General features: G+C 35.4%; 1 protein-coding gene across 1 annotated transcript in view; it reads right to left on the bottom strand.

Moving 5' to 3' along the window:
* The window catches only part of SLC26A7 (solute carrier family 26 member 7), a 199,116-nt gene that overhangs the window by 136,117 nt on the left and 45,174 nt on the right, over positions 1 to 17,825 (bottom strand). Inside the window, exons 2-3 of the mRNA XM_007177491.2 lie at positions 8,762 to 8,872; positions 2,887 to 3,059 (exon numbers count right to left, since the gene is read on the bottom strand). Coding sequence (XP_007177553.2) covers positions 2,887 to 3,059; positions 8,762 to 8,872 — 284 coding nt within the window. The remainder of the gene's footprint in view (positions 1 to 2,886; positions 3,060 to 8,761; positions 8,873 to 17,825) is intronic.

The raw sequence follows: 17,825 nt of genomic DNA on the forward strand, positions 1-17,825 counted from the left end.
ACTGGGAATAGAGGGAACATACGTCAACATAAAAAAGAACCTATATACCCCACAGCTAACATCACATTCAATGGTGAAAAGCTGAAAGCATTTACTCTAAGATCTGAAATAAGACAAGGATGCCTACTCTCACCACTTTTATTTAACATAGCATTAGAAGTCATAGTCACAGCAATCAGACAAGAAAAAAGTTAGTAATTCAAATTGGAAAGGAATAAATAGAACTGTCACTGTTTGTCCATCACATGATAAAATACATAGAAAATCCTAATGACACCACCAAAAAACTACAAAGAATTCTGTAAAGTTCCAAGATACAAAATTAATATACAGAAATCTGTTAAATTTCTATACACTAACAATGAATGATCATAAAGAGAAATTAAGAAAACAATCCCATTTACAATTGCATCAAAAAGAATAAAATACCTAGGAATAAATCTAACTAATGATGTAAAAACCTGTACTCAGAAAACTATAAGACACTGATGAAAAAGTTGAAGATGACACAAACAGGGACTTCCCTGGTGGCACAGTGGGTAAGATGCCACACTCCCAATGCAGGGGGCCCGGGTTCGATCCCTGGTCAGGTAACTAGATCCCACATGCATGCCGCAACTAAGAATTCTCATGCCACAACCAAGGAGCCCATGAACTGCAACTAAGGATCCCGCCTACCACAACTAAGACCCAGTGCAACCAAATAAAAAATAAATAAATAAAATATTTTTTATAAAGATGACACAAACAGTTAAAAAGATATATCATGTTCATAGATTGGAATAATTAATATTGTTAAAAGGACATACTATCCAAGGCAACCTACAGATTCATTGCAATCTGTATCAAAATCCCAATGGCATGCATTTTTCACAGAACTAGAGCAAATAATCCTAAAATTTATATGGAACCACAGAAGACCTCTAATAGCCAAAGCAATCTTGAGAAAAAAGAACAAAGCTGGAGGTATCACACTCCCAATTTCAAACTATACTACGAAGCTACAGTAATCAAAACAGTATGTTACTGGCACAAAAGCAGACACATAGATTAATGGAACAGAATAGAGAGCCCAGAAATGAACCCACACTTATATGGCCAATTAACCTACAACAAAGGAGGCAAGAATATACAATGGGGAAAAGACAGCCTCTTCAATAAATGGGGTTGGGAAAACTGGGCAGCTACAAGCAAAAGAATCGAACTGGACTACTCTCTTACACTATGGACAAAAATTAACTCAAAATAGATTAAAGACTTAAATGTAAGACCTGAAGCCATAAAACTCTAGAAACAGGCATTATGTTCTTTGGTTCTGTTTTTTTTTTTTTTTAATTAAAAAGAAAAATTCAGGTAGTATGCTCTTTGACATTGGCCTTAGTAATACTTTTATTGGATATGTTTCTTCAGACAAGGGAAACAAAAGCAAAAATAAACAAATGGGATTCATCAAACTAAAAAGTTTTGTACAGCAAAGTAATCTATGAACAAAACAAAAAGGTCACCTACTGAACGGGAGAAGATATTGCAAACAGTATATCTGATAATGGTTTAATATCCAAAAAGGTATAAAAAACTCATAGAACTCAACATAAAAAATAACATACAACCCAGCTAAAAAATGGGTAGAGGATCTGAACAGACATTTTTCCAAAGAAGACATACATTTGGTCAAAAGACACATGAAAAATGCTCAACATCATTAATCATAAGGGAAATGCAAATCAAGACCACAATGAAATATCACCTCACATCTGTCAGAATGGCTATTATCAAAAAGACAACAAATAACCAGTGCTGGTGAGGATGCAGAGAAAAGGGAACCCTGGTCCACTATTTGTGGGAATGTAAATAAGTGCAGCCACTATGGAATACATTAGGGAGGGTCCTCAAAAAATTAAAAATAGAAATACAATATTATCCAGCACTTCTACTCCTGGGTATTTATTCAAAGAAAATGAAAACACTAATTAGAAAAGATATATGCACTCCTATGTTTATTGCAGCATTATTTATAATAGCCAAGATATGGAAGCAACCTAAATGCCCATCAGTAGAAGAAGGAATAAAGAAGATGTGGTCTATGTATACAATGGAATATTACTCAACCATATAAATAATGAAATCTTGCCATTTGCAACAACATGGATGGACCTAGAGGGTATTATGCTAAGTAAAATAAGTCAGACAAGAAAAGACAAATACTGTATGATTTCAATTATATATGGAATCTAAACAACAAAACAATAAATAAACATAACAAAACAGAAGTAGAAATATAGAGAGAACAAATAGGTGGTTGCCAGAGGGAGGTGGGTGGGGAAAGGAAAGAAATAGGTGAAAGAAAATAGAAGTACAAACTTCCAGTTGCAAAATAAATGAGTCACAGGTATGAAATGCACAGTGTGGGGAATATAGTCAATAATCATGTAATATCTTTGTATGGTGACAGATCTTAACTAGACTTATTATGGTGATTATTTTGAAATATATAGCAATATTGAATAACTATATTATGTAACTATAAGATAAATAAGTACAATGTGATAAATGTAATTAACACTGCTGTATGTTATACATGGAAGTTGTTAAGAGGGTAAATCCTAAGTGTTCTCAGTACAAGAAAAAAATACTTTTTTCTATTTCTTTAATTTTGTATCTATATGAGATTATGGATGTTCATTAAACTTAAATTCCATGATGTATGTATGTCAAATCATTATGCTGTACACCTTAAGCTTATATAGTGCTGTATGTCAATTATCTCAATAAAACTGGAAGAAAAATTCAATTGACAAGAAAAGTTGACTTTAATAAATAAAGCACCAATTGCCTTTTCTTTGCTACTGTCTCCCTTTCTTTATTCCCAAGTTTCAGTATACTTACCTGAATCACACCTCCCAAGAAGGAAACAGCTGCAGCAACACCAATCCTTTGCATCTCAAAGTCAGATAAGCCCAGCACACTTGTGTTACTCTGTGTGGTAAGGTTCTGACTGTTCAGAGGGACAAGCCGTTCCACTGCATTAGCTGATATTAAGGATGTCAAGGCAAACGTGCCTAAAGCGGGTGGGGGGGGGATCTTCTGTTAGTAACAGACTCGGTAAACATTATTGGATTCCACCATTAAAGTTGAATCCATGTTTTAAAACCAAAACAGATCTATTAGAAGCACTCTCTTCTGCACCCCCACTATTCCACCCTTCACTCCATGGAATAAACAGAAACCCACCTTTTTATATACACATATTTCTTCCACATACAGCCACGCCATCTACTTGCTATTTCCTCCTAAGCCATACATTTTCCTACCTCTCTGCAGACCTACATAGAGAATGTCCTCAGGACAGGGATTAAGATCATGGTGTGGATTTGAATCCAGCTCCTCCATTTATCACTATCACGATTTAGAGCACATTACTTTGAGTCTAAATCGCCTCATCCATAAAATGAGGGTAATAATGCCTATATTTTAGAGTTTGAGAAGAATATAAATGAGATGATAAATATGAAGACCTCAGTAGGCTCAGTGGAAAATATGACTCTTTGCTGAATCTGGGGCTCATTGACTGAAATGCTTGCTCCTCCAATCTACTTATGAAAACATTCTTGTCTTTCCTGGTCTGGCTCAAATTCCATATTCAACATAGATCCATCCCAGGCCAGGTTAAATCTTTCCATTCCCTGTGCTCTCATAACAGAGTACACCTTTATTATAGTATAACAACAACATGCTGTGGCCCATAAAATGATGAAACATATCATTTCTGTCTATTGTAACTAGATAAGTTTCAAAGGTATTTCCCAGGAATTGTCCTGGCCTCACACAAATGCAGGACCATTTTCAGTGTGTTCCCCTCTTCCCACCAAGAGTTCTGATGCTCTTATCTTGGCACAGCATGTCTGAGAACGTAGCCACACTGGCAGGGAAATGCCATTTCCCAAAGAGAGGGTTCAGCAATTTTGGATTAAAGAAACAAATTGCAGCATGGTGCAAACATTCCCCCAACCCTTTACCTAAAGACCTTACTATGCCCCAGGTCATAAATGACACTGTGTAAAAAAGGGTCTGTCACAAGATGTAGGCATCTCAACAAATGGCATTCAGCCTCATAGGGCAAGAGAGCCAAGTCAGACAGAAACAAGGTCTCAGTGGAAAGCCGACACAGACAATCCTTTGGTTTTACAGGATAAGCGAGGCAGTATGTGCTGTGATTCAGAATAGTATGGTGATTGTAGCCTCCAATAAACCTCACCTTAAATCTCAGTACCATCTTAATCTCTTTATCTAAAGACAGAAATCATTCCTCACCCAATGGGGTTGTGATGAGACTTAAATGAAATAATGTACTATACCACATATCACAATATATTGCATGTAGCTGACACCTAAAAAAGGTAATTCTTAATAAGATTAAAACCAGAATGCTCTGTTATAGTCTGTTATTCAATGTTCACTGTTGCATTGAATTGATGGTATATAAATACATAGAGCAAATTGAATATAGTTCTCTTAGGGAGCTAAGTCATTCTCAATAAATCATCAATAAATATCAACTGTCATGATCACTCTTCTCATCATATAGTACTAAATGCCATAGGATCTGCTCTTGCCTTATTTTTTCAAGATATGCTACAATAGAATTTCTCAAAGTCTGATATTCCTGAAAGTAAAGAAGTGTGTATTTTGGTCTTTAAATCTAGAACATAGAGCAAAATGATTTGTACAAAAGCCACTGAACAAATGACTAGCGAACTGAGAACAAAAATGATCTAGAGTTAATTTTTGAGTTTAGGCCTAGCTTTCCTAAGATTTGAAAGAAGATAAGAAGGAATTGAATGGTAAGAGAGAACAGCCATCAAAAATGTTTTGTTGAGAAAAGAAAAGTGAGTCTCACCTGTGTGTGAGTCACATCCCAAGAAATTCTCTAGAGAGAGACATTGCCAGCAATGGATATGGGGCTACCTACTGTGCCAACATGGTTATGGGAGTATTGCCTCTTTTCAAAGGATGACACTTTTCTGTTTCTGAGACAGTTGAGAACAATCAAGGATGTTGAGGCTGCTGGTGACTATATGATGATGTTGTGAATGACATTTTACCTTCTCTATCTTATTGGTCTTGCTTTGTCTTTATCTCCTCCCTACTACTCCTCCGCTCTTTCCTTCACTTTCTCAACTTTTCATTCTGGTTAGGCTTTAAACCTACTAGTGGTATCCTTAAATACCACTAAACCCATCTAGTAGCTTAAGAGTGGGTGGCAAGACCTAATAGGAAGTGAATTGGGGCCTCAGAATTGGACAGGCCTAAGTTCAAATTCCTGGTCAAGTTACCTAACCTCTCTCAGCTTGCTTATTTGTAAGATGATGATAAAATATATAGCTACAAAATATGGGTAGAGATTAAATGATATTTCATATATAAAAATATCTGTCACAATTCCTACCACATTTGGTAAATAATTGTTTGCTTATTTTCTTTTCTTCTACAGAGTATTCTATGGTCTCCCTAATCTTTTCTCTAAATTAATGAACATATTTTTCTCTTTAAAATTTTTTTCTCTAATTTAGAAGATAATTATATCCTACAAATTGTCACATATGGGTTATCTTCAACAATTTTTTTTCCACTGGATTGATACCCAAGTTTCTGTTCTTTTCCTTTTTATTCTAAGTTATGTTCTTTGCAAGTCACAAGAAACAATCAATGATTTATTCCTTTTTAAAATATATAGGTATTTTAAATTAAAATAAGAAAATTGTGCTGTTAAAAATACAGCATATTTGGTGTCTTTATATTCTAGCTTTTGAATTATTTGCTTTTAAAGATAGCTCAAGCATTATTTATTATTGCATTTAGTAATTCATTATTGCATTCTGATTACCTGAGTTAGAGGTAAAATCCCAGATAAAGTGATTTTTCTTTATGAAAGCAACATCAATCTCTTAATAGTAAAATAGTAAAATGGAAGTAGGCATTCCCACACACATATATACACCAAAAGAAAGTACAATAATATTATTTAAAAGAAAAATATGTTCTCTATACTAAATGTTTGCAGAAAATTTAGGTTGGTTCCTATAATTAAGATCATAGGAAGGTCAAAAATAATTAGCTTGTATATTTCTCCTGATATATATATTATATATATATATTATATTTAATATTATTAAATTTGTTAAATACAGAGCCTTATACAAGTGGTAATGTGTATATATATATATAAATATAATACTATGAGGAAAAAGGATCATTTCTTCTTTACTGATTCTAAAGAATTCTAAATCTGTTGGGATAAAAAGAGAAATGAGGAGGTCCAGATGACTCTGTCTTTTGGAGAAGTGCTTATGCAGAAATAAAATGCTTTAAGCATTTATTGTGCTATACAGTATCTATAGTAAAGTCTGTAAATTATATGTATTTTGAAATGTATATTATTTACCTAGTAGACTACAAGATTCTTATAGCTGTTAATAATATTTGTTAAATACAAAGTTTTATATAAATGGCAATTTCAAAACCATATCACCAGTAAAATGTTTATGATTCCTTAGGAAATAAAGTGGTTTATGTAAATACATACTTAGGTATATCAAGTTAAGTATTTTTGACTTCTTAAAGTAATTATGGTCTATTGGGAAAAATTTTTTTACCTTTTCTTTTATCCTTTGTTTAACAGAGATGTTTTGAGTTCAGCTCTAAAAATAATCTGCTTTTTCTTGCTAATGACATATTTAAATGTTTTGAAGAATGAAAATAAATTTCCCTAGGAAATTAGGGAGCAGGAAATTTTGAATGTAATAGGCTTCAAGAACTTCTAATTCATTATTGTGCTTTTCTCCCTTTACATCAACACTAAAGGAAACTGCATTCTTGAGCAGCTGGTTGTAAAGAGGAAAAGCTTGGGCTTCAGATTTGGCCACACCTGGGTTGTAATCCACCTACAACTTAATCTGTGCTGTCACAGAAAACTTTATGAAATGAAGAGGTATTTTTAACCTAAATATGCAAATAATGACGTCTATTTAAAATAATTTTATTAAGATAAAATAACATATGTAAAGCTCTTAATAAAGCATCTAATAAATAGTACATCTAAGGTTCTCAAATTTAAGTACATATATACACATACATGTGTAGATAGATAGATAAGTTTTTTTTAAAAAACTGAAGATTGTGTGAAAATGCTGATTCTGATTGAATAGATCTGAAGTGAGAACCAAGATTTTACATTTCTAGCAAGATTCCACATAAAACTGATCCTGCTGGTTCGTGGACCATACTTTAGGTAGCAGTGTTGTAAATGTCTGATAATTGTTGATCCTATCCTCCATGACAAAGTTGATTACATAAGAAGCCAAATTTACATAAATAAGACATTATTTTATGGGTTAATTTCTGCATGAGAAAATGCATGTATCAATGTGGTAGGCAGAATTATGGCCTTCCAAATGCATCCACATCCTGTAAATACCTTATGTTACATGTCAAAGGGTAATTAATGTTGCAGATGGAACTAAGGTTGCTAATCAACTGACCTTCAGATAAGAAGATTATCCTGGATTGTCCAGGTGTACCCAGTGTAATCACAAGGGTCCTTTAAACATGGAGGATGGAAGCAAAAGATCATAATCAGAAAGAGATTTCCCTGCTGGCTCTGAAAATGAAGCATTTGAGCCAAGAATTCAGGAAGCCTCTAGAAGCTGGAAAAGTTAAGAAAACCAAATTGTTCTCTAGAACCTCCAGAAAGAAATGCAGCTCTACTGACATCTCAATTTTAGCCCTGTGGGCCTCATTTCAAACATCTGATCTTTAAAACTATGGGATAATAAATTTTTCTTGTAGGAAATAAAGTTTTCTTCAATAACACAAACTGACCACTGAAGAAATAGACACAAAATGGTATTACTTGCTTATAGACTGATATCTTGCATAAACAAAATGGATAAAAATGCCTCTATGGATATTTCCCCTTGAGTACTTTTATTATTATTACCATAATATTTAAGATTAAGGTATCATTTTTGTAATGATAGCAGCTTTTATTAATTTTTATGTAGCAAGTAATAAATTAGACACTTGTACATCAATTATCTCATCAATACAATCATGATTTTTTTGACATTTTACTATCAAGAAAGCAGCAAATAGGCCTTTAAAACTTTGCCCAAGCTCATGCAGATAGCAAACACCAAATGTGACACACACCCAAGTCTATCTAACTTCCAAGCCCTTGTTTTTAACCAGGCTGCTCTATTATCAGATTACTTGTTCACATTTTATTTGGTAATGAAATGCTAGGCAATGTAAGAGATATACTAATTAGAGGGCATTGTAGAACCTAGCTTGGAAGAACTTAAAAGATTGTTTAATCTAAATATTAATTACATGGAAAATAATTTTTAATATTTGAGTAACTAAATTTTATAGTCTTTTCCTCAAAGTGCTTATTTTCATTTCATTGTAAATTCAGAACATTTATCCTTCTCTTACAGTCTTTTTACAACTTAAAAATGAACAGATTCTCTAACAATAACCTTGGTTACATAGTAATATAGCAATAGATCACAGTATGTGTTGAGGCACAGAAAGTTAAATGTCTTGCCCTAATATTTGCTGATATTATTTGCTGATGATATTTGCCCTAATATTTTCAGTAATAAAGTAAGAATTACATTGGAAATGTAATCCATAACAAATGATCACTTGAGTCCCCTTCATTAGTAATATGAGAAGCATAAGCATAGACAGAAGTTATTACCTGTGGCAACATGACGTCCCATTCCAAATATGGCATAAATGATGGCAGGAAACAGAGACCCATACAAACCAAACACGGGGTGCACAGATGAGAGAACAGCAAAGGCCAACCCTGTGAAGAAGAACCACAGTAAATAGGACCATCTTATAACCCCAAGATACAGTCCATTACAAAGTAGAATGGATATTGGTTTATTTAATGATGAAAGGAATTATGATGTAATTATTCTACTTGCTCAGTGAAAGACTAGCATCATTGTCCTAAAAAACAGAAAATTTACTCATTAGCTCATATTTACATTTCAATTCTAAAACCATTCTTTTTGGCCTACTACTTTGTACTTGATTACAGAGATGGCTACAAGAAGACATTAGCTCAGAGTGTCTTCCTGGTAAAAGTGAGAATCATTTTCACAAGTTCATTTTATTCACACAATAGCATCTGTGAAATAGGCAGAACTAGTAGCAATACCGCTGACAGATAAGAAGCCTGACATGAAAGGTAATTAAGGCTGGGGCAAAAAGGATGCACACATTCAAAGGTGCCTGGTTGTCTGGCTAGCTGGCTGGCCTAAGATTGTGTATCCCAGTGTTGGGCCAGTGTGTGAATCCATGCATCTCTCATAACTGGACCCCAGCCTATATTCACGTACAATTTCTTAGAGTGAAAAATAATCAACTTCATTTATTCAAAGAATAAGTAAGGTGTACCTTAAAATTGTTCATTTTTGTTCTCCTTAGATACTACTGCCTGCACAGTTTGTCACAGGCACATAGAAAATTTTCCTAGACATGTCTAAATTACCACTAGCTATTTAAACGTGACCACAGTATGCATGAGGATAAATTGATTAAAGTGATCTTGTTTGCCGCTGATCCTTGGCATTAAACAGCTAGTTCTGAGGCAGGAGATAGATGGGCCCCAGGATAGAAATTTACAACTTGCCCGCCTGTTTACATTCCTTGGGGAGAGAAAGAGATGGGCTTCAGGCTGGACACTTACAACTAGCCTCCTGTTTACATTTCCTGAGACAGGAGATAGGTGGGCTCCAGGTTAGATATTTACAACCAGCCTCCTGTCTGTACTTTGAAATAGAAATAACAACAGAACAGGGTAAATAGCTAGGCTTTGTCTCCTGAGGACACTCTAAGATAACAGTCATGGCAGGAACAGAGAGGGGCTAAACCCTGTCTGAGTAAAGATCAAGAGGTCATGCATTTCCCATCCTTGGGGCAAGGGAGACACTGCACATGCGCAGAAAGGCTCAAAAAGGAGGGGGCACCACCCCATAATATGTGATGCTAAGGCCACCCCTGGGCTGAAATCCATTATGGAAAAAAGTTGCGCGTGCATATTGGGAAGCGTCCTACGGCAGGTCAGGTGTGGAAAAAGAAACCAGATAATTGGCCAAAGATAAACAAAGACCCTGAAGAACTGCCCTATATAAGTGACTTAACCGCCTCTTTACTGCTCTCCTCCTCATTAGGGAGGACGCCCACACCCTTTCTCTCTGGGTGTGCGTCTCTGCCTCGCTTCTATCTTAACAATTTCTTTGTGTTCTATCCCACTTGTTGTGCCATGTCTCTAATAATAAACTTTGTACCTGTTTTTACAGTTTTTGCCTCCATGAGAAATGCATTTTTCACTGGGGGCGAGAGCCGAGGAGAAATAACTTCTAGCCTCTAGCCCTTGATGGTCTGGTGGCTAAAGTTCCTGGTTTTCATCCAGGCTACCCAGGTTCAAATCCTGGGCAGGGAATTAAGCCACTGCTCACTGCTGCCTCTCCAAGATCAGTTCAGCTAGGTTCTGATAATCCGTTCAAGTTTACACGGTTTAATGATAGCCATTTGATTGAGCATAATGGACTTGACAAGCTACAGAAAGATTTGAGGAAGGAGCTGGCATTAGAACCTAGATTACCTGAACATTAGGCCAGTTAATTATTCACACTATGGAGCCTGGCAATCTGGTTCCCATATCAGTACTTTCTACTGTTTAACCTTTACTATTTTAAAGTTAAATTTAATCTCTTTAAAATAAATAAACTCTAGTTTTACATCAAATATTTTGTTTTAAGAAGTACAAGATATTTCAGTTACAATTAAAATGCATGAAAGATCTACCAATAACCAGTCCCTTCTTCAGTGTTAAAAACCTGCTTGGGTTGCTTGTTTGCTGACAATGTATTCCTAAAAGTCTGGTAAAGACAAATAAAAAGTTGTTATAAAAGAGTCAGTGGCAGAGGCTGCTCTAAAATTTCACACAGGCAGGATGAGAGGCAGCAATCTTGCTGTTGAGAAAGGTCATGTGAAAGTGCAAGTCTCCAAGCCAGGTTAACAGTATAAAGCTAAACTTTCCCCCACCCCAATAACAAACACCTCCTGGCATTTATTATAGTGTAAGCAACTGTGTAAAAACATTGTGTGCATTAAATCAGTCATATGGAAAGCTAAAAAGCAACTTTTTCTCATCCATTTTCAGAATGAGTTACCTGATAAAAATTACCTATCAAGAGACAGAAATACAGAGTGCTTCCAACTAAGAAAAAATGTTGCCCACATTTCAGATCACCCAGATCTACTAAATCAGTGATGGGGGGAAAGGGAAATAGGCATGTGGCATATTTAACAAAAGCACCTTGGCTGAATTGCATGGACACTAAATTCTGAGAGATGAGGTAAATACCAACAGAATCAAGTTTGCTGGAAGTACCCTATTTGGCTAATTTCTACTCCACCTGCAACAGCAAACGTAAATACAAAACTAGAAGCAGCTGGATTCTCTCCTCTTGCCTTGTGAGTAGGTACTTTTTGTTTGCTTTATTACAAAACTCATCTCTCTCTCTCTCTCTCTCTCTCTCTGTTCATCCCAAGTGAAATCTATAAAAAATTAGTTCAAAAACAGAATTTCTTTGGATCTCTTATTCCTATCAAATTAAAATAGGAATAATCATGGAAAACATTTCTAACTGCAATCTTTAAAAGATCTCTAGACCTATAAATGCAAAATATCACTTCAGTAGATTTTACAAGAACGATCTCAAAGACCAGAAATCATGTAGACACTTCCTTTATCTCAAATGACACTGATACTGAGCTTTCACATTAAGCAAGTGTTGTACACTCTCAGTGAGAATCTACTTCTCTGCTAATATGACAATGAACAATGGCCAAAATGAAGGAATGAACTAATTCAGAAATACAATGCTTTAAAATTTCAAGTACCCCTTCCATAGATAACTAAAAAACCCAAACCACCCTCCCATACCCACCTCCAAAAAGGAGAGGAAACTGCATAAAGTTTTCTTTCTCTGATTCATTTATTATTCTGGTTCATACTGTAACCAAAATACATATTTTCATACAAACTAAAATATGTTAAATCCTCCAAAAATAATGAAAATATTAACTAGTTAGAGTCACTTACAAATTAGTAGAATTATCTACACTTTTCTCCATGTTTAATAAAACAGGGTGTTCAATTCAATCAGAGCAGAATTAGAACTCTCTATTACTTTGGGGGAAAATTGCTGCAAATACTGATAGATATTTGTATTATTTAATCTCACTTAGATAAGAGCAAAAGCAACACAACAAACAAAAGTATAGAAGAATAAAAACAAAATGAGTATTAGGCCAAAGGGTGCCAAAAGGGGACAGAGGAGGAATGAGAGGAGAAATGGAGAGAGAGAGAGAGAGAGATTGATTGATTGGAGGAGAAAACCCATAACGAGAAATTTAGATAGCTGATTATTTTTAAAAATCAAAAATCATGTATTGGTAATGCAAGTCTGATATATCCACTAAAGAATGGTCACTAGAAGACTTTGAAAGATGCAATTTTTAAGAAAACATGTTTAATAGGTGTGATAACGGTTATTATAGTAGAAGAGACTCCATATTCCCATGTCAATATTATCAGCAGTTTCAGGGCTTATGAACACTCTCCACCTTTTGAGGGACCCTGAGTGTGAAGTTCGACATTTACCACTGGCACCTCTTGCCCCTCCAACCCAGGCTACAGTGAAAATGGCTTCCCTAGACTGAGTGCCTGACTTCTGCCAAGGAAGAACACGAAAGCAGGTAGTTAGCTCATTCTGCCTCTGCACTTAACTACAATCTCTTGGCTGAGATTGCTAGAAAGTGACCAATCACTGCTAGTGAGAATGAGAACTGTTTATCACAGAGATGATATTTTATATTTTAAGATACATATTTTTATTTCAGCTTCAGACCAGTTTTATTTGGATTTGCCTGATAGCAATTATTTAGAAAATTAAAGAAAACTGGAACTGCAAAAGATCATGTCTAGAAATTAAATAGTGTATCTGAAGTTGTTAATTGATGCTGGAATTACATACAGAGAGCTGCTCTATTGGGGACTTTATATTTTCTTGGCTTAGTGACCTCACTTCTTTATTGAGAGTCCAGGCAGCTAAGACTCAGAGGCACTAGTTTATTCCCCTCAAGCATGAATACAAGAACAGCAGTATTTCATAGACTGTAGCATTTAGTTATGGAGCTTCAAATACTACCCAGAAAACTGCAGTTACCACAACTCAATGAAACAACTATTCCAGTAGAATTCACTGCTCCCAGAAAGTCAATTCTTTTCATGAAACACCTTTGGGCTTTCTTAGGGGTTGAACTGTTCCCCACTCTGATTCATATGTTGAAATCCTAATTCCTAGCACCTCAGAATATGACCTTATTTGGAAATAGGGTCATTGCAGATATAATTGTGTAGGATGCAGTTATCCCAGAATACAGTGAGTTTATAAACCAATATGACTGATAAAAGAATGCCATGAGAAGAAACATAAGCACACAGGAAGAATGCCATAAAAAGATGAAGGCAGAAATCAGGATAATGATTCTGCATACCAAGAACACCAAAAGTTGCCAGCAAACCACCAGAAGCTAGGGGAGTGGCACATTAACAAATTCTCCCTCACAGCTCTCAGAAGAAATCAACTCTGCTCATACCTCGATTTTAGAATTCTAGCCTCCAGAACTGTGGGGTAATAAATTTCTGTTGTTTAAGTCACCCAGCTTATGGTATTTTGTTATAGGACTCCTAGCAAACATACAAGTATTAGTTTTTGGAGGGAGCAGAAAGTAAGAGGTCATTTGATGCTGTGTTGTTCAATCTCACATTCTGAACAGGACTGAAACACTTATCCTTAAAAAATATTAAATAATATTACCAACTTTGAACTTCCAATTCATAATCCCTAAATCTATATAATATCATTAAAAATTCGTATTTTGAATCATCTAAAATAGCATCTAAGCAATTTAGTTCCTAAATAATGAGTGTCTAGAAATTAAGTTGCTAAATGTTAAAGATAGTCTTCTGAAGACTGCTTACTCAAAACTCAGAAGTGAAAGGTAAAGTCCCATTCAATCTCTATTATACATGGTACCATCACTAGAAGTTGTGTTGGGAGGAGTCTCAAGGGCACTATTCTTAGTACTCAGCTTCCATAACTTTAAGGAAATGGAGCTTACTGAGTATCTAAAGGCAAATGTGAGTAAATTTGGGCCAACCACATTTGGAACTGTGGTCAGTCTTTCAAGGCTTTGTAGAACTGAATTTCTACAAGAAGTAACTTCTTCCACAAGAAGTAATACAATTTGTCTCATTAGTTTCTCCAATTTCTAGTACACAAGAGAGAAAATAGTTGTAAAAATACTAAGAAAGCTGAACCCATGCTGACCTGCTCAAGCAAAGCTCTTACAGGATCTTGGCCTCTGCGGCCAGCCCATATCTAAACTTACCTGCTGCTAAATCATTCAGTAGCCTTGTGTAAATTAGAAAAAGGGACCCCCTGCTAGATGATCTAACCAACCTTATTTGTGAACAATGACTGAGGAAATGCCACTCTCCAAAAAGCACTGATAGCTTCCCCCTATCTTCTACAAAAATGGAAAGCTTTGGTCAATTCTGAAAATATTCATTTCTCAAAATCATGTTAAAGAACTGTATTCATTTTTTGGAAGTTGCCAAAGAGAAACCAAACAATGATTTTCAATTCTAAATGTTGAGCTCACAGGTGAATTACTACATTTGGCTATAATAGAAGAGGAGATATTTATTTTAAAACCAAAGGTAAGATTTTTTTATCCTAATAAGTCAGACTACATGATAAATCATAGCATTATCCCACCAGAGTGCATCCCTGTGCACAATCACAAGGGAGCTAAGCTAGATCCAGGGAAGAGTCCACCACCATTGAAGAGCTTCCTATGCATTCCTGTTCACATTTGGGAGGGGGCAGCTCAGTGGTGTGGCACCAACCTCTCTGGCCCTGACCCAGCCTCTAACCAAGGTGCACACACTGGGGAAAAAGTAAAATCAGCACAGAAGTGCAGTCCCAAGCCCTCAGATCATAGCTACCTCCCACCTCCACCTCAAACCAAGGTGGAGACTGCCATCACACTCGAGAAACCCAACTTTGCTACTGCTCCAGCCCCTCAGGCCCCAAACACAATTGGACTGTGATGACCACCGAGTACAGTAGAAGCCTGACTTGCACCTGGCTCTGGCTCAAGCCCCTCCAATTCCAGACCACCCACTAAGGTGATGGCTGCCAGCACAGAGGAAGAGGAGCTCACGATCACTTCAGATACAGCTCTCCCACCAAAGACATGGGCACATGCAGACTACATAGGGATGCTCACACACAAGGGCACTGGGAACATGCAGACTGCATAGGGATGCCTTCAAGATCAGGATAGATAAGTGTTTCACATCATTTCATAGAGTCAGAGAAAGTTAAACAAATTAAGAAGACAGAAGAATATGTTTCACATGAAAAAATAAGAAAAAAGCCCTGAAAAAAACCTAATGAAACAGAGATAATTTACCTAATAAAGAGTTCAAAGCAATACTAATAAGAATGCTAACTGAACTGGGGAAAAGAACAGATTAACATAACGAGAATTTTAACAAAGAACTGGAAAATATTATAAAGAACCAGTCAGAGCTAAAGAAACAATAACTGAAATTAAAAATACACTGGAGGGGATTAATAGCAGATTAGGTGATACAGAAAAAAACATAAGTAATCTGTAATACAGAATAATGGAATTCACACAGTCAGGAAAGCAAAACGAAAAACAAATTAAAAATAATGAGGACAGTTTAAGAGACCTCTGGTACAACATCAAGCATACTAACATTCACATTATAGGGGTCCCAGAAGGAGAAGAGAGAGAAAAAAGAGTTCAAAAAATATTTGATGAAATTATGACTAAAAACTGAAGAATTAAACAGATGTCCAGGTACAGTAAGCACAGAGTCTCAAATAAGATGAAGTTAAAGAGACCCATACAAAGATATATCATAACTAAAATGGCAAAAGGTAAAGATTTAAAGACAGCAAAAGGAAAAAAAAAGAGTCACATACAAGGGAAACCCCATAAGACTATAAGCTGATTTTCAGCAGCAACTGCAGGCCAGAAGGGAGTGGTGTAATATAATTAAAGTCCTGAAAGAAAAAAAATGTACAACCTAGGATACTCTCTCCAGCAAGGTTATCGATCAAAACTGAAGAAGCTATAACTTCTTAGAGAAGCAAAAAATAAAAGAGTTCAGCAATACTAAACTGACCTGACAAGAAGTGTTAAAGGGTCTTCTTTCAGTGAAAAAGAAAAGGTTACAACAAAAAACAAGAAATTACAGGAGGAGGAAAATTCCACTGGCAAAGGAAAATTTAAAGACTGTGGTTCAACAATTGAAATAAGCTAGTACATAGGTTAAAGACAAAAATTGAAAAATCAGCTATGATTGCAATAAACAGTTAAGGGATCGACATGAAGATGTAAAATATGACATCAAAAACATAAAGCACTGTTGTGGGGGAGGGAAAATGTATGGAACTTTTAGAATGTGTTTGAGTTAAATAAGTATCAGTTTAAAATAAGTAGATATAGTTATAGTTCAATATACATGAACTCCGTGGTAACCAGAAATCAAAAACTTACAATAGATATACAAAAACTAGAGAGAAAGGAACATGAACAGAGAAGAACTGCAAGAAAACAAATAACAAAATGGCAGTAAGTATATAACAAACAATCAATTTAAATGTCAATGCACTAAATGTACCAATCAAAAGACATAGGGTGGCTGATTTTATAAGACAAAACCGAAAACACCATTCTATATGATTCCTACAAGAGATTCCCTTCAGAGCTAAGAAACACACAGACTGAAACTGAGGGGGTGGAAAATGATATTCCATGCAATGGGAAATGAAAAGAAAGCTCGGGTAGCAATATTCATATCAAAGTAAACTTTAAAACAAAGTTTATAATAAAAGACAATGAATGATATTATATAATAACAAATAAATCAATACAAAAAGATGATACAATATTCACAAACATATATGCACCTAATGTAAGAGCACCTAAATATATAAAGCAAATATTAACAGACACAAGGAGAAATTGACAGTAACACAATAATAGCAGGGGACCTTAACACCCCACATACATCAATGGACAGATCATCCAGACAGAAAAATCAGTAAGGAAAGAGTGGCCTTAAATAACACAGTAGACCAGTTGGACTTAATAGATATCTACAGTACATTCAATCCCAAAACAGCAGAATACACATTCTTTTCAAGTGCACATGGAATTTCTCCAGGATAGATCATATGATAGGCCAGAAAACATGTCTCAACAACCTTAGGAGGATAGAAATTATATCAAACATCTTTTCCAACTACAATGGTGTGAAACTAGAAATCAATTACAGAAAGAAAAATGGAAAAACACAAACATGGGGAGACTAAACAACATGCTACTAAAAAAGCAATGGATCAATGAAGAAATCAAAGTGGGAACCAGAAAATACCTTGAGACAAATGAAAACGAAAACACAAATTTCCAAAGTCTATGAGACACAGCAAAAGCAGTTCTAAGAGAAGTTTATAGTGATTAATCCCTACCTCAAGAAACAAGAAAAATCTCAAATAAACAATCTAATCTACCATCTAAAGGAATTAGAAAAAGAAAAACAAACAAAGCCCCAAAGTCAGCAGCAGGAAGGG

The sequence above is a fragment of the Balaenoptera acutorostrata genome, chromosome 17 (assembly GCF_949987535.1).
Source record: "Balaenoptera acutorostrata chromosome 17, mBalAcu1.1, whole genome shotgun sequence".
Classification (NCBI taxonomy): Eukaryota; Metazoa; Chordata; class Mammalia; order Artiodactyla; family Balaenopteridae; genus Balaenoptera; species Balaenoptera acutorostrata.